The sequence below is a fragment of the Larus michahellis genome, chromosome 13, assembly GCF_964199755.1.
Source record: "Larus michahellis chromosome 13, bLarMic1.1, whole genome shotgun sequence".
Lineage (NCBI taxonomy): Eukaryota > Metazoa > Chordata > Aves > Charadriiformes > Laridae > Larus > Larus michahellis.
In genome coordinates this window covers 520977-542924 of record NC_133908.1, presented here as the reverse complement: position 1 = coordinate 542924, position 21948 = coordinate 520977, and the positions used below count along the sequence as shown (strand labels likewise).

At 56.4% G+C, this 21948-nt stretch overlaps 1 protein-coding gene across 7 annotated transcripts; it reads right to left on the bottom strand.

The window, feature by feature from the left end:
- Nucleotides 1-15474, bottom strand: LOC141750745 (NACHT, LRR and PYD domains-containing protein 1b allele 3-like). Of its 7 annotated transcripts, none has more exons than XM_074606411.1 (19): nucleotides 15125-15474; nucleotides 14552-14590; nucleotides 14416-14454; nucleotides 14280-14318; nucleotides 14144-14182; nucleotides 14008-14046; nucleotides 13872-13910; nucleotides 13736-13774; nucleotides 13504-13638; nucleotides 13265-13314; nucleotides 12773-12856; nucleotides 11801-11862; nucleotides 11497-11717; nucleotides 9924-10183; nucleotides 9221-9346; nucleotides 7039-7183; nucleotides 5825-5866; nucleotides 4070-4198; nucleotides 1-3093 (listed from the first exon to the last, which is right to left on the bottom strand). In XM_074606411.1, the coding sequence occupies exons 1-19, from the start codon at nucleotides 15432-15434 to the stop codon at nucleotides 2786-2788; spliced, it is 2145 nt and encodes a 714-aa protein (XP_074462512.1). In that variant the 5' UTR covers nucleotides 15435-15474; the 3' UTR covers nucleotides 1-2785. The 7 variants fall into 7 exon arrangements, with proteins under 7 accessions (XP_074462512.1, XP_074462515.1, XP_074462513.1 ...); XM_074606414.1 differs by having other exon boundaries at nucleotides 13600-13638; XM_074606416.1 differs by having other exon boundaries at nucleotides 2879-3088.
- Between the last annotated feature and the right edge of the window lie 6474 nt (nucleotides 15475-21948).

The window sequence follows — 21948 nt, the reverse complement described above, 5'->3', positions numbered from 1 at the left end:
TAGTTACAAAAATATTTAATCACACAGAATCACAGAATGGTTGGGGTTGGCAGGGACCTCTGGAGATCACCCGGTCCAGCTCCCGGCCAGAGCAGGGTCACCCAGAGCAGGTGGCACAGGAATGCGTCCAGGCGGGGTTGGAATGTCTCCAGAGACGGAGACTCCCCCACCTCTCTGGGCAGCCTGTGCCAGGGCTCTGCCACCCTCACAGCAAAGAAGTTCCTCCTCGTGTTGGGATGGAACTTCCCATGGTCAAGTTTGTGCCCGTTACCCCTTGTCCTGTCCCCGGGCACCACTGAGAAGAGCCTGGCCCCGTCCTCCTGACACCCCCCTTTCAGTATTTATAAGCGTTGATAAGGTCCCCCCTCAGTCGTCTTTTTTCCAGACTAAACAGACCCAGATCCCTCAGCCTTTCGTCACAAGAGAGATGCTCCAGTCCCCTCAGCATCTCGGTAGCCCTTTGCTGTCCCCTCTCCAGCAGTTCCCTGTCCCTCTGGAACCGGGGAGCCCAGAGCTGGACCCAGCACTCCAGGTGCAGCCTCCCCAGGGCAGAGCAGAGGGGGAGGATGACCTCCCTCCACCTGCTGGCCACGCTCTTAGAATCATAGAATTGCTGAGGCTGGAAGGGACCTTTAAGATCATCGAGTCCAGCCTTTAACCTACCCTGACAAAAGCCACTTCTAAACCATGTCCCTAAGTGCCCCATCTACCCTTTTTTTAAACACCTCCAGGGATGGTGAATCCACCACCTCCCTGGGCAGCCTATTCCAATGTTTAATAACCCTTTCAGTGAAAAAATGTTTCCTAATATCCAATCTAAACCTCCCGACATAACTTGAACCCGTTTCCTCTCGTCCTATCACTTGTCACCAGGGAGAAGAGGCCAGCCCCCATCTCTCTACACCCTCCTTTCAGGTAGTTGCAGAGGGTCATGAGGTCTCCCCTCAGCCTCCTCTTCTCCAGGCTAAACAACCCCAGCTCCCTCAGTCGTTCTTCATAAGGTTTGTCCTCCAGACCCCTCACCAGCTTTGTAGCCCTTCTCTGGACACGCTCCAACACCTCAATGTCCCTCTTGTAGCAAGGGGCCCAAAACTGAACGCGGTACTCGAGGTGGGGCCTCACCAGTGCCGAGTGCAGGGGGATGATCACTTCCCTAGTCCGGCTCACCACACTGTTCCTGATACAAGCCAGGATGCTGTTGGCCTTCTTGGCCACCTGGGCACACTGCTGGCTCATATTCAGCCGGCTGTCAACCAACACCCCCAGGTCCTTTTCTGCCGGGCTGCTTTCGAGCCACTCTGCCCCAAGCCTGTAGCGCTGCATGGGATTGTTGTGTCCCAAGTGCAGGACCCGGCACTTGGCCTTGTTGAACCTCATACCATTGGCCTCAGCCCATCGGTCCAGCCTGTCCAGATCCCTCTGCAGAGCCAACCTACCCTCAAGCAGATCAACACGCCCGCCCAGCTTAGTGTCATCTGCGAACTTACTGAGGGTGCATTCGATCCCTTCATCCAGATCATTGATAAAGATATTAAAGAGAACTGGCCCCAGCACCGAGCCCTGGGGGACACCACTTGTGACCGGACACCACCTGGATTTACCACCACTCTCTGGGCACGGCCATCCAGCCAGTTTTTTACCCAGCGAAGAGTACACCTGTCCAGGCCATGAGCAGCCAGTTTCTCCAGGAGAATGCTGTGGGAAACAGTGTCAAAAGCTTTGCAAAAATCCAGGTAGGCAACATCCACAGCTTTTCCCTCATCCACTAAGTGGGTCACCTTATCATAGAAGGAGATCAGGTTTGATAGACATGACCTGCCCTTCACAAACCCATGCTGACTGGGCCTGATCACCCTGTTCTCCTGCACGTGCCGTGTAATGGCACTGAGGAGGATCTGTTCCATGACCTTCCCAGGCACCGAGGTCAGACTGACTGGCCTGTAGTTCTTGATGCCCCCCAGGATGCCATTGGCCTCCTTGGCCACCAGGGCCCACTGCTGGCTCATGGGCATCCTGCTGTCCCCCAGGACTCCCAGGTCTCTTTCCACAGAGCTGCTCTCCAGCAGGTCACCCCCTGCCTGTCCTGGTGTGGGGGGTTATTCCTCCCCAGGTGCAGCACCCTGCACTTGCCCTGGTTGAATTTCCCAAGGTTTCTCTCCGCCCAACTCTCCAGCCTGGCCAGGTCTCTCTGGATGGCGGCACGGCCTTCTGGGGTGTCAGCCACCCCCCCCAGCTTTGTGTCATCAGTGAACCTGCTGAGGGTGCGCTCTGTCCCTTCATCCAGGGCACTGATGAATGTATTGAAGAGGTCTGGCCCCAGCACTGACCCCTGGGGAACACCGCTCCTCACTGACCTCCAACCAGACTCCGTGCCCCTAATCGCGACCCCCTGAGCTCTGTCTTTCAACCAGTTTTCAATGCACCCCACTGTCCCTTCATCCAGCCCGCACTTCCTAAGCTTCCCCGTGAGGATGCTGTGGGACACCGTGTCGAACGCCTCGCTGAAGTCAAGGCAGACACCACCCACTGCCCCCCCCTCGTCTGTCCATCCAGCCATGCCGTCATAGAAGGCTGTCAGACTGGTCAGACGTGATTTCCCCTTGGTCAATCCATGTTGAGTACTTCTGATAGCTTTCTTTTCCTCCACAATATAAATATATATTACATATATATATAATAAATATATTACATATATATATGTGCTTATAAAGAGATAGGACAGAGCGTAGCGGCCAGGCGCAGGGCTCGGCCACACTGGCCCCAGTTTATACTTGAGTAGCCCCTTTTACCCCCCTTTCTGCCTCACCTTTGCTCCTCCTGGCTCCCCTTCGTACTGTCCCTGACTGCACTGAAGGTCCTCAACCCTCAGCGGAGCAGAGACACGCTCCAATCGCACGTTCCAGCAGCGACATGTTCTCCAGGCGTTTACGAGAAGGAATAAATACAAAGCAATACTGGAGACAGCAGTCTCATTTCCACCCCACAAAGCCCCAGAGCGTGTGGTGGGACCATTCCACTCAACACTCCCTGGAAGCTCCTTTGAGCTTCCAGAAGTTGCTCTCTCCACTTCGGCAAGGCTGAATTTCACCTGAGCTTGACACAAAAAAAAAAAAAAAAAAAAAAAAAAAAAAAAATCTCTTCTTAGCCACTGGACACCAGAGCAGACTGCTCCTGCCCCGAGCGGCGTGTTCAGCAGCAGGAGGACACCACCAGTGAAGGCATCCACACGACCCAGAAAGGAACTGACGTTATGGACACTACGGATGGGATTTAAAAACAGTCCGCTGGCTTTCTTTTGAGCGTAAAGGAGCTGCTATTGAGGCGGACCTTCCCTGAGGTTGCGTGAACCTGTATCTCTCATCTTGCTGTTTTCCATGGCTTCTTTGGGTGGGGGGATGTCCCTCACCCACTGCTGCTGGGGTCAGGATGCTCGTTTGCTCCTTCAGTGAATTTGGGTCATTTGGGTAAACTGGGCTGGAGTTTGATGTTGATACGGGTTCCTATCACCATCTCTGGCTTGCCGCGGCTCGCATGCGAGAACCAGCCTTTGCAGACAGCGCTACGGGGAAAAGCGGCTCCCCCCTTCCAGCCGTGAGAAGCGCCCACGGACACTGAGGGTGGGGAGGTTGAGCTTGAGGCACCTGTTTTGAGGGGAGGTCCTCTGCCAACAGCTGCCTGTGGCAGGGAGGTAGGCAGGGCCGAGATATTGGCACTGCATCGGGAACCAAGGTCTCTTGTTCCAGCAGCTTCCCACCAGTGGCAACCAAGTCAGCCCAGCAAGGCAGGCCTGAGACGGGGTGGTTCAGAAGGCTTATTGCTGATTTGCACCATGGATTTGGCATCGAGAGGTCAGAATTCAGGCACTGGTAAACTTACCAGTGGTAAACTTACTCCCGTAAGCTGAGTAACGGGAGCAAACGCAGACCGCTTTCCCCAGCCTAGCTGAACTCCAGGTCTTCCATGAGGTATGGGTCTACCACCTGGAGGATCTGGTAGAGCCGCTCCTGGGCCCGCACCCCTTTCTTCTTAACTAGCTCCAGCAAAACTTGATTCTTCCTTTTACTTGTACCTTGACCTAGCACTTCCTCCTCTTCGTCGCTGTTGATGACATCTGCATCCCGTAAGTGCAGCAGAATGGTGGGGAGCTGCCTCATCCTGGAGCAAAGTGCGGTTTTGTACTCCATCAGGAAGGCTGCACCTAGCAGACACCAAGCCCACGTTACTGTGCTGCATGTGGCCAGGCAACCGCAGGCGAGTGCCACGCTGTGGTACGTGGCACCCTAAGCCAGCGGACACCACGGCTACGCACTCTGTCCCACAGCCACCTGTCTCCATCCCTCCACCAAAAAGGATGGGCCCCCTGTGCACCAGCGGTGGGAGCACTGGAGGCAGGGCAAGGAAGGGGGCAGGAATGCGAAGCCAGAGCTGGGGGAGGTGAGGTCGGTGGTAGCCCCCATCAGCTGCCAGCAACTGTCCCCTCTGGGATTCCTACAGCGTCTGGGCACGAAGTTGCCGTCCTACCCCCTGCCTTGCAAGGTGAGGACCTCCTAACTCAGAGCACAGGTCCCTCAAAGCTCTGAACTCTCGGAGGATTCCAAGTGGTTTGTAAAGAAACAGAGCCTGGAAAGGCAGCCGATGCCAGCGGAGTGCTGAGCAAGCCGCGGGTCAGCGCGGTGGGCAGCGCTGCCCGGCTTCTGCTCCCAAGCTCCACCCAGCCCTCCTACGTGAGGCTGAGGTGGGCACCCAGACGGGCGTCTCCTTGTAGAATCACAGGATGGTTTGGGTTGAAGGCACCTTAAAACCCACCCAGTGCCACCCCCTGCCCTGGGCAGGGACACCTCCCACCAGCCCAGGTTGCCCCAAGCCCCGTCCAACCTGGCCTTGAACCCCTCCAGGGATGGGGCAGCCACAGCTTCTCTGGGCAACCTGGGCCAGGGGCTCACCGCCCTCAGAGTGAAAAATTCCTTCCTCATGTCCAACCTAAACCTGCCCTCTCTCAGTTGAGAGCTGTTGCCCCGTGACTTGTCCTTGCTTTTGTCTGCCACCCCCCTCTCCTGGTACTCTTGGGCAGGCTGTAGGCCAGCGTGGTGATTCCACACGCGTGGCAAGGAAAAAGAATAAAGCTGAAATTTCCAAATTTGTGTCTAAGCAAGCCAGGCCTATCTGCTTCAACCTGTGGCTGAGGTGCCTGGGTGTCCTCTTGGATCTGGCCTTTTGTCAGCAAGACGAGATGCAAGAGGCGATGATGAAGTGTTGTGGCCCTGGAGAGATTCGGCTGGGACAATACGTTGAAAACCGCTGGGCAGCAGGTTGTTGTCACTGTATTTGAAGCAAGTAGAAAGCAAAGCCCCTTGGTCAGAAACTCCCGGCCCTGCTGTCCCCTCTGCCAACGCCCGGCCGCGGGCTCCTCCCCAGAGGCACGGCTCTCATGGAAAACACTCCCGTTTGGCACAGGGGCTGCCAGCCCCCAAGCTGGCTGTATGGGACGCGGCAGCTGGACCACTCACTGCAACTCCAGTGGAACGTTAGCTACGGACCGGGAACTTTACTAGCTGCAGCTCATTCTCCGTCACAGCAGCACGTCTGGCCCCAGAAAAGGCAAACCAGTTAGGAGGGTCACCTGCACTACGCCGCTTTACCCACCAGCGCGGCACAGAATGTGCTGTCGACAGGGCGGGAATAGAAGTTTGAGGTTGCAGCTTTACGGCTTTTTGTCTAGAAACTATCATAAGGCTGGGAAAAGAGGCTGATAAACCAGAGGACAGAGAGCTCCAAAGAAAGAGATTCAGACTCCAGAGGCGCAGCTCCGAAACACGGTACTGACCTGACGAGGCCTTGAAGACACGGGCAGAGTGGTCAATATCACCTGAAAGAGAAAGGAGAGAGATCACCGCAGGTGCCATCACCGAAATGATGGTGCCTAATCTTCCACAAGATCTTCCCCAGGTACCTAATCCTCCACGAAGCCGTCACCCGCTCCTGCCCGTCTCTGAACTCGGCCAAGGTCCTGGGCTCTGCACGGCGGCAGGGGTTACTTTTAGGAGGTGCCACATTAGACTAACAGAGACGGGGTGCCGAGGCCCACAGAGCGGTACCGTACCCCACGCCTGCGGGATGCTGCTGCCCGCAGCTCCTCTGCCAAGCTTCCCCACAGGTGGGTGCTGCTACGTGACGTTAGTGGCACATGTGGTGGCTGCTGAGCTGGCCCGGCAGCAGCTGGGCAGAGAGGCAAGGAGATTAGGAACCTGCCGCTCTGGAGCTGGGTGCGCCTCTGTCCTGCCAGAGGACACGCGAACACGAGTCTTGGCACCCGCCATTGCTAACCCCGCTCCTTCTGCCTCCACCACCCGCTGTCCCGGCCGAAGTTCTGCACGGGACTCAGGTCAGTACAGTCAGCCCTAAAGCAGAGCAGTTGTAAGCCACGGTCTCTTGATGCCACCAGAGCAGTCCCCACGCCACCAGCAGGCTTGCTGCGTGCCACCTTTGTGACGCCGCCGTGAGCAGAGGCCTGTGGTGAAGGCAGGCTCTGGTCCACCTGGCCTCACCCCCATCCTGTGGCTCTGGGTCTTGCTTCGCACGTTGGTGTCGCACCAGCAGACCTGGAACAGTTAGTGCTGGCTGGAACACGTCGGTTTTTTAAGATGTTGATTTTCACTAAAATCGTGGCATTCTCCTTACCTGCTCTGCATCGCACAGTGCTTGCACTAGCACGGCCGTGGGGGTTAACGGACTTTTACAAATAAGTAAGATTTCTATGCAAACAGTAGTCAAGAGAGCAGAGAGACACCAATAGCTCCGTCACGCTCTCTTAAACCCCAGCATCTGAAACTCCACGTTAAATCTGAAGCTCTGCTCTACTGCCATCAGGGTGTCCTTTCAGGTCCCTGTTCTTCAGCGGCCAACTGCTGCCCACGCAGGTTTGCTTTCCCTGCGGGATGCACGGACGACTGCGACCACAGAATGTGTGAGACCTGCTTCGGTGGTGCCCCTCCGCTTTTGCTAAGGTGAATGAGACCCAGATGGACCTGCTGCTCCTACCTGATCTCAGTGATGCCTTCCAGACCTTAGTGCCATCGCGCGTGTCTGTCATGCGGAGCCTAGTTCCCCCTCCCATGTCCGCGATGTAAATCTCAACAAAGGGCTGCTGTTTCTTTGGACTCTTGTAGCAAAGTGGCAAGTGTTCCTGCAAAGGTAGGAAGCAAGTTGAGTCTCTGTCACCGTGGGGAGCTGCAGTGAATTCCCGTGCTTCATCCTGCGTTTCCTGGCCGTACCAGCAAGAGGAAAAACAAGGGAAGATGCACATCAGGGCTCTGCTGCACTGCACCAACCAAATTTTGGTTGGAAGGGACCTCTGGAGTGTCTCATCTGACCTACCTCTCAAAGATGGACCAACATCAAGTCTAGATCTGCTCAGCTGGGGCTTTGTCCAGCTGGGTACCGAAAACCTCCATTTTCAGCAGAGATTCACCACCTTCTGGCCCTCTCTGATGGCTGCATCTCCACCGAGTGATGAAGTTTTTCCTAACGTTTGGCCCAAACTTCTCAGTTTGCAGCTTACGGCTTTTACCTCTTTTACCTGACACGGCCGGGAGCTTGGCTCCGTCATCTTTACAACCACTCTTCAAGGCAGAGGGCCCAGTTACTCCCTGGCCATTCCAGGAAGCGGGAAAACCAAATCCTTCCTCGCGATTCATGGGTTTAAGACTGTGTCTGAATTAAGCTGAAGGTCCTGGCTGTCTGGGGCCGCGCTCAGCTCGGTAACAGGGTTGTAGCTGGAAGGGGAGATGATGAATAAGCTGGAGGGGAGGGATGCCAACCCGGAAAGGCTGGAGAACTTGCTGGCAGGAAGCTCATGCAATTTGGCAAAGGCAAACGTAGAGTCCTGCATCTGGGATGGAATAGCCCCACATCAGACGGGAGCCCGGGCACTGGGTGGACACAGAAATCAGCTTCACAGGGAAGGACTCGGGAGCCCTGGTGGGCATGCAAGTCGAACAGGAGTCAGCACTGTGCCCGGGGAGCAAAGCTGGCCACGTCCCCGTCTGTATTAGCAAGACCACAGCCAAAACAGTGAGGTCAGGGATTCCTTCCCCCTGCTCAGCACTGGCGAGGCCGCATTTGGGCGCTGGGTCCAGTTCGGGGCTTTCCAGTACAAGAAAGATGTGGACATCCTGGAGCTCCAGGCTGGCGTGCACGATACGCAGAGGCAGAGGAAGAGAAAGTAACGGGGAGAACTAATCACTGTCTTTAACTACATGAAGGGGGACTAAAGAAAAGACAGAGCCAGCCTCCTGGAGGTGCACAGCGATGAGATGAGAGGCAAGAGGCACAGGCTGCAGCAACAGAAACTCCGATTAGATAACAGATAAGGGAGGGGGGGATCACAATGAGGGCGCTACAACAGGGGACTAGAGACCCAGAGAGGCTGTGGTGTCTCCATCCTTGGAGATATTCAACCTTGACCGGACACGGCCCTGAGCACTTTGATCTAACTTTAAAACTCACATGCTTTGACCAGAGACCTCCAGAGACCCCATCCAACCTAAGCTTCTCTGGCTCCCATTTCATTATTATGGTGCAGTGCAGACCCACGAAAGGAGATTTTTGTAACCAGCCACGAACGCGCTGTTGGACTGCCATCAGCTGCTCCCAGGATGTCACAAACTCCTGTACAAAGCAAGTAACCACAAGGACTAAATGGCCAAACCTTCCCAGATTTTCCCAGACATTGCAATCCGATTGCCACAGGGCACGGTGCTCAAAATCAGAAATTCCCAAATGGATCTTCCATAGAGAAAGAAGTTATGTCACATCATGGCATAGAGAGAAAGTCTCTCTCCAGTCCCACTCCTAAGCTGAAGGAAAGTCACTGCAGAGGAGATGAGGATTAAGGACTTGGGACCACACCTGAGCCAACAGCTCTGAAATCCCTTCTTGCTATGCAGCTACGGTAAGTCCAACAAGTCCCACGTTGCGATTTCTGCCATAAGGAAAAACAAACACAGCCCCTTTGCGGCTTTGGGGTGGGCTCCATGCTCCTCCTGGGGACGTGCGTCATGAAATACCTTTGCCACTTGTACCCAGTACAGCTCCCTGCACCTCTGGCTCTGAGACCCAGTAAGACACGTTCTGGTAGCAGAATATGGCTGAAGACAGAGACTTCTTGTATTGTCTATTTCAGTGAAAAAAAAAAAAAAAAAAAAGGAACAATTCCACTTACTTCAGGTGTTATCTCTGCCTGCTTTGTACTGGTCACACGGTAATTGCGGCCCAAGAACAGAGGTCTGAATGGAGGAGGCTTGGGAATAAGCTTTGAATTCCAATTCACTTCTTGTTCTTCAATGGCCTGTAAACATCAAGCATTGCTTTTGAGAGAGGAAGAAAACCCAAGAGCTGTGAACTGGAGGTAGCCCTCGGAAAGTCAAGAAGAGAAGAGACCGACGCAGTCAGGAGAGACCGCTGGGTGGACTGCAGGCAGTGCTGCGGGCAGGCAGCTCCCACTCGGCACAGGCGGGAACCTCCCGTGTGCAGGCAGGAACCGGGGCAGGGTGGTGCCCTGTCCCTCTGAGAAAGGGGGAAGGGCTCGCACCCCTCGGGAGAACAGCTGGCATGCAGCCACCGACTGCTGCACCGGCAGTGGCCAGCAAGTCCTACACCTGCTCCGTGTGGCAGAGCACCCTGTGCCATGGCTTCGCTCGCGCTAGGACACGCTGCGCCAGCCAGAAACACAATTCCTGGAGGCATCTGGGAAAGAGGAGAGTGGGGGAGATGCGGCGGGAGATGGGGGCACAGGACTGCGTGTGAGTCAGAGGCTGGTGGCAGAAAAACTGGGAGGCATCTCTGCTTATCAAATCCAGGCCCTGCTACTGCAGCCGCCCCAGATGTCGTCCTTTTTTAACCTGGTCAAGCTCCCTCCACCTTACCCGCTTCACGGACTTGTCATCTGGGATCAGGTAGAGGTGAAGAGTTGTACTTGCAGCATTGAGCTGCTGGAAGATCAACACCAAAGAGTGCACAGGGAGTGAACAGAAGGCTGAACGTATCTTCCTCCAAAGCACCCCGAGCGCTGAGAAGCTGGGATTCTCCAGGACGGCAGAGAAAGCCATCAGTCTGGTCGGACTCTCCAGGGTCATCTTCCCAGACTCAAAGTGGGCAATGGAGCACAGGCTGGTATTTACATCTTCTGCAAGAGACGGCAAAGGCAACAAGGTTCTGTTTGTTCTTCCTGGCACCCTCTCAGGCCGCCTCCTTCTCTTGAAGGCTTCAGCAGCAGAAAGGAGACGTGTGCCCCCACACGATGACATGCTCTGCTTTAGGTCCCATGTGTGCCCCGAGCTTTTGGGGTTCAGCAGGGAGTGGCAGGCCTTTGGCAGCCCTCCTGTGGGTTCAGGAAACTGCAAATCTCAAGGTGGCAGCTTGGGACCGTGAAAATTGTCAGACTGCACCCGTGCAGCATCCTGCGTACAAGCGCCACACCACCACATACCGGGGAGGCAGTCGCTGCGTGATGGTTTTTCATCAGCAGGGCAGCCTGAACATCCCGCGGTGACATCCCGAGGGGTTACTGGGTCAGAGAGCTCTGCTGACGTCCAGTCACCCGGGTTATCTCTGGAGCACACTTTGCTGTTCACCCGACAGACTGATACAATCGCAGCACGTTGCTTAGCGCAGCCGTGCCAGTGAAGAGTGCGCAGAACCACGGTTCAGCTGACACGACTGCGCTTGCTGGGCCCTGGGTGGGAGGTGGAGCCACGCAACAAGAAACTCTTTCGCGGCGCGCTCTGTTGCAGACTTGCCAGGAAGAGTCCCTCGGCCAGCACACCCAGTGCCTGCATCAGGGCATCCCCGCACGGGGGACTGGGACTCCTTTGCATGCTCTGCAGCCCAGCTGCGGGTGCTGATGCTCTTTCTCTGCTCATTAACAGTGGCTCACTAAGAGAGAGGGCTCAGATCCAAGCCTTGTGGCTCCTCGTGTTGCCTGGGTGAAAATGGACTATTTTGTTCCACTTATTCTTCTGCCCAGGCCACCTCCGACCCACTGCATCCCACCCGGGGTGGTCCAGCCTGCGGGTGGGTGCAGCTGGTCGGCTCCCGTCCCGCTGGGGCAGAGCGGGGACAGCCGTCGCCATCCACAGCTGCCAGAGGTGCAAAGAGCTGAGAAGCTCTGCGGGGGAGCCCGGCGGCCGGTGTGCAGCTGGGCTGGGGTAGTGCCCAGGGGTCACCGCGGCAGCTGGGAGGAGAGGGTGGGCAAGGAGAGGCTGGTGGTGTGGAGCGGGAGCTGGGGAAGGGACCGCTGAAGGCTTGATAGAACGCGAGGGAAGGATGAAGGACGCGAAAGCAAAGCGGAGGAATACAAGGGGGTACACAGGACCTTGGAGGGAAGGGAGAATTTGGCTCTGTCTGGAGAGAGGTCTCCAAGGAGCCAGAGATGTCGCTGGGGGCAGACGGGCTGAGGGATGGTGGCTCGGGAGACCCAGGTCCCTGTGGCTGCCGTACCTGCCAGGCAGATGAAGTGGGGGAGACGCACTGCCTGCACAACCCCGGGCTGCACCTCGATGTGGAAGAGGGGTCCGGCAGGCATCCACATTTCCTGGTCAGCCTTGCTCAGGTGCGTGGTCCAGGTGTCGTATCTGTAGGTGACGGTCACTGCTGACTTCACCTCGAAGCCGAGGCCTGTGATGGAGCACCGGAAGATGCCTGCACCAGGGAGGTGAGCTCTGCAGGTGGGAGGGACGACAGGCTCATGCCACCTGGGACGGGGCTTTTGGAAGGTGCTCCCGCTTCGCCCGACAGCTCTTACCGGTATGCAGTGTGGTGTCCCAGCAAGTCACGGATTCTCCTCGGTGTCACTTCTGGAAGATCCTGCAACACAAGCGTGGCCAGTTTGGGACTGAACGGCATGTTGTGCACTGGGTGCTGCTTGCAGGAGGAGTGCTGGGATTTACAGTGAAGCACGATGCAGCTTGGCGTGGGAGTTTGGAGCCTCACAAGCAGCAGCAGGGGATCAGCAGCTGCTGCCTGGTGCCCAGAAAGGCACCACTCTCACCAGTGAAGAGGCCAGAAGAGTCATTGCCTGGCAACTCCTCTGCCCTGGGAGCCAAAAGAAGCACCGGCCACATCTGAGGCTCACGACCCCTTTAATGCGGATGCCTGTAGTGGTGCCCAAGAGAAATCCCGCGTGCAGGCACAGCAAGGAGGACGGAACGCTCACCCCACTCGGGCAGACACCACTGGGGTAAGGAAGGCATCGGTTAGTCCACGCGTCCCCCATGCATCAGTAGGAAAGATGGACGTGCATGTTGGACATGTAGTTTGGAGCTCTGGGAGCTGCTCTGCATGTTTCACCCACTGACTTTTAGGATGAATTTTGCAAATGGGAATTCCAGATAGGAAAGTTTCTGTTTCCCAAGAGAGAAAGTGTTGGCTGCTGACTTTCTTGGGAGTAAAGCCTGGGCTTTTCCCTCTCTGCCATGGGGTACCAGCAGACAGGACAGTGGCCACAGGCAGACAAAATGTTTAGCAGCGAGAATAAATCTGGGATGTGAGCAAGTGGAATTTGTCTTCCCATGAACTCGGAAGCTGGGGCAGCCCGTGCTGAGTTAGCACAGCAAAATGGACCGGACTTTTCTGGCAGGTGAAGAATTGCTGTGAATAACAGGTTTTGAAGGCTCACCCAACCTCCCAGGTGACAGCCAGGGTCAGTCCCAGGCTCCCTGGTGTGCCATTTCCTTCGGGTGCAACAGTGCCCTGCCAGGACCGGCAAAGCCCTTACCTCCCCCAGGCAGTCCTGGCAGTTTCCCTTCCATGGTGAGTCCATGTTTAGACTGCTATGGAATTGTCCAAAATCATAGCTCACCTGCAGAGGAGAACATAGGGGAAAGCGCTCACAAGCTGTCTTTCTCCCCTCCAGCCGTGCCTGCCTGCTGGAGGCAGCAGGAGAGGTCTTCGGAGAGCACGAGCAACATCTCCTGCATCAGTGCAGTGCTGGCCCTGCTCCCCGCTCCTGCAGGGAGGAAACAGGCCGGCATGGGAGCTGTGCCCGCCTGGCCTGCTGGCGGGGTGAGGTCCTCTCCTGGGCGCGGGGGCAGCAGCTCCTGCCACCCAGCCTGGTGCTGTGGTGGCACCAGGCAGTGCCGGACCTCCCCCCGTCTGCCGGGCTGGCTGTGAGCCCGCGCGCTGCAGCCGTGCCTTCCTCCCCAGCCCCATGCTGCTCCTCCTCACTCAGGCACCCCAGCCTCAGGCATCACGTCCTGCGAGAACTCACCTCCGCGCTCGTCGAGGCCTCGTCTGGCACCAGCTCCCTTAGGGCTAAGCCTGCGAGTGGAAAAGTTGGAAGACATCGTCATTTCTGGCTCACGTTTGAGAGAAGGAGCCATCCTCAGGCAGCCTTCACTCAACCTTCCCAATCCCATTGGCTGCCCTGGTCCCCCCGTGTACTACCACATCCTCCCACACTGCAACTTCCACATCCGCCTCCATGAACCGCAGCAGGGACGCGCTCACCACCGGGCAGAGAGTTGAGGTCCCACACTCGCCACCGCGCAGCTCCACCAGCCTCACTGCACCAGGTGGTCAGCGAGGACCAGGACACAGCCTTACCTGAAGACTGAGCTATTAAAGTTCCACCACCACTTCGAACTGCAAGAGAAACACAAAGCAGAGGAGAGCTCAGGAGTCAGGATACAACCAGAGCTCAGGAGCCAGGTGGTCAATGAGGACTAGGACATGACCTTACATGAAAATTGAGGTCTGAAAGTTCCACCAGAACCTTGCACTGCAACAAAAACACAAAGCAGGGGAGAGCTCAGGAGCCAGGATACATCCAGAGCTCAGGAGCCAGGTGGTCAGTGAGCACCAGGACATGACCTTACGTGAAAATTGAGGTCTGAAAGTTCCACCACCACTTTGAACTGCAAGAGAAACACAAAGCAGAGGAGAGCTCAGGAGTCAGGATACATCCAGAGCTCAGGAGCCAGGTAGTCAATGAGGACCAGGACATGGCCTTACCTGAAGGCTGAGCTATTAAAGTTCCACCACCACTTTGAACTGCAAGAGAAACACAAAGCAGAGGAGAGCTCAGGAGTCAGGATACATCCAGAGCTCAGGAGCCAGGTAGTCAATGAGGACCAGGACATGGCCTTACCTGAAGGCTGAGCTATTAAAGTTCCACCACCACTTTGAACTGCAAGAGAAACACAAAGCAGAGGAGAGCTCAGGAGTCAGGATACATCCAGAGCTCAGGAGCCAGGTAGTCAATGAGGACCAGGACATGGCCTTACCTGAAGGCTGAGCTATTAAAGTTCCACCACCACTTTGAACTGCAAGAGAAACACAAAGCAGAGGAGAGCTCAGGAGTCAGGATACATCCAGAGCTCAGGAGCCAGGTAGTCAATGAGGACCAGGACATGGCCTTACCTGAAGACTGAGCTATTAAAGTTCCACCACCACTTTGAACTGCAAGAGAAACACAAAGCAGAGGAGAGCTCAGGAGCCAGGATACATCCAGAGCTCAGGAGCCAGGTGGTCAGTGAGCACCAGGACATGACCTTACGTGAAACTCGAGGTCTGAAAGTTCCACCAGGACCTTGCACTGCAACAGAAACACAAAGCAGAGGAGAGCTCAGGAGCTAGGTCATGTCTAGAGCAGTATTCCATCCTCTACCTGTCCTCTCCCTCTTCTTCACGCCTTCGCTACGAAACCTCTTCCTGCCAGTTTGTGCCCACTCACACCAAGCTGCTGGGCACCAGGAATCCCACCCAGCTGCCCGTCCCAGGAGGACAGTGCACACCGCGGGGCTGAGAACACGCTCCCAGCCTCCGCTTCTCCACCCCTCACCGCTGCCATGAGAGCAGCTTCCAGGAGCAGAATCCTTCCTTGCCCTCCTGCCTTCGCCCTGCATAGGCGCGCCCCTGGGCCCTCGCCTTCCAGCACAAGCGTGCTCTGGCAGCTCCCTGGTGTGCACACAGCCACAGCCGCAGCCGCCTTGCCCCGTCCCTGCGGGAGCTCCTGCCTGCGGTCCCGGCCAGGGTCCCTCCCCGGGAGACACCCTGGTCTGCACCCACTCCCCCTCTCCCACCTCCAGACGGATCCTCTCCCACCTCTCCCGAGCCACACCGCACCTACATTCGACATGGTACAAAAAGCAGTTGGGTTTGATTCCATAGTGTCGCAGGGTCAGGTCGTCCTTCATGTATCTCTCATTGTAGATCAGCCTTCCCCTTCCGCGGCTCAGGGCCAGGTCGTACTCCATGCACATCCTATGGTAGGTCAGACTTCCCCCTTCCTGGCTCAGGAAGAAGTCCCACGCTTCCAGCTTAGCGTTAACCTCCCGCACGGTGTCATCCAGAGACACTCTCACCGCGCGTGTGCTGCCTGTCGAAGTCTTAATGAAGACGTGGAACTCGCCGGGGCTGTCATCCTCGGGCGCCGCCATCGCGGCTCCTTCGGCCGCCTCAGAACATCCGGGGCTTCGGCTCCGGCACTTCCCGAGAAACCGAAAGCACCGGGGGTGACGTCAGGGCCGTCCCGCCAATCAGAGCGCCCTCGCGCCTGGCTGCGCGCTCCTGCCCGCGCCCGGCCCCTCCCTGCCCGCGCCCGGCCCCTCCCTGCCCGAGCCCGGCCCCTCGTGTCCCCTGGGCTGCTCAGTTCGCACAACCTCCCTCCCTTGTTACTTTCCCTTTCCCCCTTTCCCCAACCCAGCTCCTTTTCCAGGATTCCCTTCCCCGGGGAAGGCAGGGCAGGGCTGTGCAGGCAAGGGCAGTGCTTTTTTTCCCCAAGGGAATGGTGCGGCGGAGGCTTGGATCCAGCCCGGAAAGCAGGTCTGGGGGTGCCAGCGCGTCCCACGCCGGGTTACAGGGTCACCCCAGCGCCTGCCCTTCGCCCTCTCCCCAGCACATCCCTGCCCCCCCTTTCCTGGCAGCACTGCGAGTGCCCGGCTGGGCAGGATGGCTCTGCCTGCCCCAGGCTGCACGGGGGGCCAGCGCGGCCCCGTCCCTGCGGCAGTGGCGTGGGGGGGGGGGGGGTAATTTGGGGGTGGCGGGAGCTGCAGGGCTGTGTGTTGTCACCTTCCTGCCCCCTGCAGAGCTGGCAGGGGGAGGCAGCGTGGCGGGCAGCTGCCTGCCCCTGCTGTCACGGCCCCGCTGTCCCCCTCAGGGCAGGCCCACAGGCCCTGCCCCACAGCACCCACCAGCCCCACCGGCAGCCCCAGGACGGCTGAGCACGCTGCCACGCACCCCAGGGCAGCCCAGGAGCCGGGCAGGAGGGGCAGGATCTGCTGGCGACATTCAGGGCTCCCTCTTGCCCTGGCACAGGGCGAATGAGGACATTTCAGCGACCGCCCCTGTGGTCCAGGCCGTGCCCAACGTGGGAGTAGCGTCAGGGTGATGGAGTCAGTGCCCGTAGCCCAGGGCTGCACGGTGACGACGGGGGCACGCGCTGCCCAGCAGCTCTGTGGTATTTATGGGTATTTATGGGGCTGCCCGCACGCCCTGCTGTGGCGGGTCCCTGCCCTAGCCCAGGTCACCCCACCGCGGGCAGAGCTCCGTCTCCCGCTGTTCCCTGGGCAGCTCAGCCCCGCAGTGCTGACAGTGTCTCTCTGTCCCTCCCCTGGAGCGACGCGCTCAGCCCTGCGAGGTGCAGCGAAAACAGACCCAAATCTTGTGTGCTTGTACCGCCTGCGGCGCACTGATGGAGCTCGCTGTTGCGATAATTCCCTGTAAAGCGATTTATCGACTCCTTCCCCGGTCCAGCCCTTGCTGCTTGCTTGGCAGTTTTCACCAGAAATACCCAAGCTCTGACCAGAAATACCCGACCTCCGGGGTAGTAGCTGGTGATTGACAGGGTAGGGAATTAGGATGGGATATTCTGATGCGGTGACTGATGTAAAGCGAAGTGCCCTGCAGACAGGAATCGGCAGGCTCTGGGAGATACAGACGGGGAAAGCAAAGGTACCTTGCATGGGAGCAGTCACACCAGGATGAAAAATGGGCCACCTGGGCTATCTCATTCCCAGCGGATCTACTTCTGCATCCTGCAGAAAAATTCATAAGTTGCTCCTCTGTTGGGAGGCAGAAAATACGATCTGTTCAGAACACTTCAGATATGGTCCATCAAAAGCACTTTTCTGCCCCACATTTCCACTGGTGTGCGAGACGGCAGTGGGGGGGAGCAGCCCCTCCAGAGGGCTCGGTGGGGAGGGATCCCCTCCGCAGGAAGGTTTTGCTGGAGGACGGAAGGTGAAGGGAAGTCCTGAAACACATCCAGATGACACATGCTCCTTTCTCCCATATGGGGAAAGTTTCTCTTTCACCTTTTCCTACCAAAGACACTCCCTAAAAAAGGAGTGAGGGAGTTTAGAAATAAAGGCAGGTTTCACTGGAATAGAAACTGGAATAGGCATCTTCTCAAAGCAGAGACAAAATGAGCCAGAAAAAGAGTCTGTAAATAGATTTGTCTCCTGACACGGTGTCCTTTCAGGCTTGCTTCCAGCACCTTTTTCCAGGTGTCCACACCAGCTCCAGGCGGGTTGGCAGGACCTTAGGAAGAGCTGCTGCTTCTGCCACCTTGGAGGGCGGTCACCGTGTGTGCTCTCCGCTCCCCGGTCCCCAGCTGTCCCTGGGTCACTGCTGCCCACGTGGGGAGCTCAGGCGCTCCGCGCACCCCCTGCCCCACCGTGCCCTCCGCAGGTCTGGTGGCTGCCAGCGAAGAAGAGGCATCTCCTCCTTCCCAGGCCCTGCTTGATCCCCGCTTCCAACACAGCGCGCCCCAGCAGGGAGGGGAGTTCGGTTCTTGTATGAAAGCCCCGCTTTCCCGTCGTCTGCCTCCGCTCCCCTCCGTGAAGCACTGCCGGTGGCTCCAGCTGATAACCCCCACCGAGCCCCTACGCCCCCACCCGAGTGTCAGGCTGGTTTGTTACCTCCGGCCAGGTCTTTGGGTCAGGGCTCACACCGCAGGCCCCTAAAAATTGCTCCCAGCCCTTGCTCCTGCCAGGCAGGTCCTGACAAGAGGCTACAAGCTGAAAAAGGAAAAGCAAAAAGCACAAAGATGACAATGAGCACAGCCCCACTTCGCTCAGTTTTGCTGGACTGAATTTATTGACATACTAGTATTCATCAGCAAAGTGTTTTCTGTACATATTATTTAAAATGTTGGTTCAGCTGCTTGAAAACCCCGGGACTTTTAGTCCGCTCCCCTCCTCTCCCACCCCCACAGTAAATAAATTCTCAAGGGTAGAAGAAAGGAAAAGAAAAAGGAAGAAAATGAAGCACACTTGGGCTTTTGCTATTGGTTGCAAAGCCATTTTCCACTGGAAAAATGTGTAAAAAGAATATTTTACTAGAACTATAGCAAAATAAGTTATTTTCAGCTGGGATTCTAGGGATGGGTATGAGTTAAGGTGGTTAACTCTTTTCCTAAAACCTTTTTCTCTAAATTCCTTGCTACTTACCTATTTTATCTAACATAAAAATATTGTTCACCCTTTTCTCCGGCTGAATACTTTGTTTTCTCATAGCTAAAAAAACCAAAAATTATAGCTTTCCTCTGAGCATCTCTACAACCCTTCTGATTTTCAGCCAAACCTAGTCATTTGCAAAGGTGTTATTCTGGTATCTAGCAGACACCCTGCAGAATCCGTGGGCAAGTACATTCCTTTTTGGTCAAGTTAAAGCCTGTTGACAAGAATAAAGCTCTCTGGAAATTGCAAAAAGTAGATAGGAAAAGTTTCACGAGAAGTTTTCTGCTGGGGGAGCATTGCAACTTGGCATAGCAGAGGGATGCCTGTGATTATTTGCCACCCACAAATTTGAAGGCATTAATTTTTTGTTAATTGGTCACTTGGAGAATAAAGCCTTGGAATGTGTTAATTTCTAGGACTGGATGTGACTCGACTCTACAATGAGGACATTTTGCCAAGATATGTCTGGTGTTGGCTGTCCTGACATCACAGATTCAGCTGAAGAACAGTTTAATAAGGTTTTGATTGTGGTTGCGATGCCAGTACGCATTCATTCATGATGGACTACAGCAACATGGCACTCCAAACGTATCGCCTGATGTACGGCCATGTCGAGCTCAGAGTAAATGTAGGAATAAAATGTGCTGGGTCGTGAAGGGACAATGGATTGAGAGCAGCCCTGAGGAGAAGGACTTGGGGGTGTTGGTGGATGAGAAGCTCCACACGCCCCGGCAACGTGCGCTGGCAGCCCAGAAACCCCCTGCAGCCCGGGCTGCATCCCCAGCAGCGTGGGTAGGGGGGCGAGGGGGGGATTCTGCCCCTCTGCTCCGCTCGGGGGAGACCCCCCTGTAGTGCTGCCTCCAGCGCTGGGGCACCAACAGCAGAAGGACACGGAGCTGTTGGAGCGGGGCCGGAGGAGGCCCCGGAGCTGCTGGGAGGGCTGGAGCCCCTCTGCTGTGGGGACAGGCTGAGAGAGCTGGGGGGGTTCAGCCTGGAGAAGAGAAGGCTCCGGGGAGACCTTGGAGCCCCTTCCAGTCCCTCAAGGGGCTCCAGGAAAGCTGGGGAGGGACTCTGGAGCAGGGAGGGGAGCCATGGGACGTGTCCCCTTGGCCTGCCCTCCTGTGCCCCAGCCCCTCACTGTCCCCAAGGCCTGGGGCTGGGTCCTCACCACCCGCACCCATGTCTCTCCTGGGCTGGGGAGACCACAAGGGACAGAGGAGCCCAAACGCAGCTGCCAAAGTACCAAACAAGAGAGAGGGAAAGCATTTTTACTGTGACTTTCTTGTTTTATTCTTTTTTGAAATTTTTGATTGCCCAGTCTTGAAAAGAACTGAGGAAGCAGATAGAACGGGCCTTAGTATGGAAGGCCAGTGCTTCCTCCTGGCAGGCCTGCGGTGGTTTTCTCCAGAGGAACAGCTGTCTCTCTGGCGTCTTTTCTTCATCCTAACTAATTTGCTTCATTTGCATTCCACCTAAACATGAGGAGGAACTTTGCTGTGAGGGTGGCAGAGCCCTGGCACAGGCTGCCCAGAGAGGTGGGGGAGTCTCCGTCTCTGGAGACATTCCAACCCCGCCTGGATGCGTTCCTGTGCCACCTGCTGTGGGTGACCCTGCTCTGGCCGGGGGTTGGACTGGGTGATCTCCAGAGGGCCCTTCCAACCCTCTGATTCTGTGATTCTATGATCTGTTGCTGTTCTCCATGTGCTGCCATGGAGGATCAGCTTCATCTCCAACTTCCCGTCAAGCAGCCTTCTCATCCTCAGGCCAAAGAAACACCACCTCCAGGTGCCAGGGACCATAGTGGCCCTCAGAGGGACTTCTCCCGGCGCAGCAGCCTGCAGAAGCCATGTTGTATTGTTCCCTTTTCTTGAGGCTCAGAGCAGAGGAGATGGTACCCCTTCAGAAGGGGGGTGGGGGGATGGGAAGGCTCACAAGACCCACAGCCATCATCAGACTAATTGCTGATGCCGGGGAGATGGAATATGTGAGCCAGCAAGCAAGCCAGGCATGGAGGGTGGGCCTCTCGGCTAGTGCTGGGTGCGGAGGTCGGGCCGCCGGTAGGGTGCTGGCTGGGTGCTCTTACGGCCCCGTGTTGATGGTGGTGTGGAGGGGAGCCCGGGCACGATGGAGTGGTGCCAGGGGAGCCGTCCTGGAGGAGGATCCACCTCCATGGGCTCCTCTTCATCTGGAGGCGGATCCACCTCCATGGGCTCCTCTTCATCTGGAGGCGGATCCACCTCCATGGGCTCCACACCATCAGCTACATGAGTGATGGCCATTGCGGCCAAGTAGCTGATGGTGCCTCCCCTCTGACACTGCCTCTTCTTCGGTGCCTCCCACAAGCGCTCCTCTCGCTGCCCATGCAGAGGTGGGCACCCGCTCGCCTTGCTGCTGTGAGTCCTCTTTCCACCAACCATTGTAGAGGTCGAGGGCCCAGAAGCTCAGCGAAAGCAGGCCAACTGCTGGGGGTCCCATATTTATAGGGTCCGGAACAGAACAAGGTGAGGTAGCTCGTGGCATCAGGAGGCCATTGTGATGGCTATCCAAATAACCATATATGGCTCTTCTGGCAGCTGGGGGGCCTGGGACCTTAAAGGTACCCTATTGCACGAGGAAGAGGAGGGTCAGGGGGGCCTGAGGGACCCTTTCCTGGGGGTCGCTCCCCTGTGTCCATTCCTAATGGAGGGACATTTCAGGGATCAGGTCTGAAACGGGGGCAAAGATTTTTCTGAGGAGGGCCAGAATCGTTTGGACTCTACCCACCCGTCCTTTTGGTCTGCCTTTTAATGGCCGCGGGGCTGTTACAGAGCTTGGGGAGAAGAGGGGGAAACTGCAAGTTCTAACTGGTCCAGAGGGGCGAGGCAGAGGGCAAAGGGAAGATGCTGCTACCATTGCGCTTCATTAGCAGAAGGACACATTGCTGATTTCTCAGGGGGGATGGCAATAGAACCCTGGATGTGATTCACATTTCGCTACTGGGAAAATGAAGGGGAGCTTTACCAACGATATGAGTGAAGCTGCACAATATCCTAAATCACAGCAGCTCTCAATTCATCCCCAAAACCAAGCGCTTTGTGCAGAGTGCTGCTTACAGACTCAGTTCTCAGCCTCTCCCGGTCTGGTCCAGACAGCGACCAGCAAGAACTTATTGCAATTTTGGCAGTCCTAGGAATGGATCAGACTCACGCTACTCCAACCCTAGAATGCATCATCTCCACCCAGGAGCTACAACGGCCCGTCTCAGTGCTGTTCCTGGATGCATCTTTCCACTAGAGGAAACTAACCTTTGTATCCAAACCAATGGGATTACAACTTGGTTTCTGGGTGTCCTTCAAAAGCTGGAAAAAGCTCTCCCTTCTACCAGGCTGCATTTAAAACACAACTCTGGGCTCCTTTTCTACGCAGGATCATGACTTTCTGGTGCACAAAAGTCTGTAACCCACAAATAAATATTATTAGGGGAGCTTTCTGCACCTGTTTATGAGCAATAAGG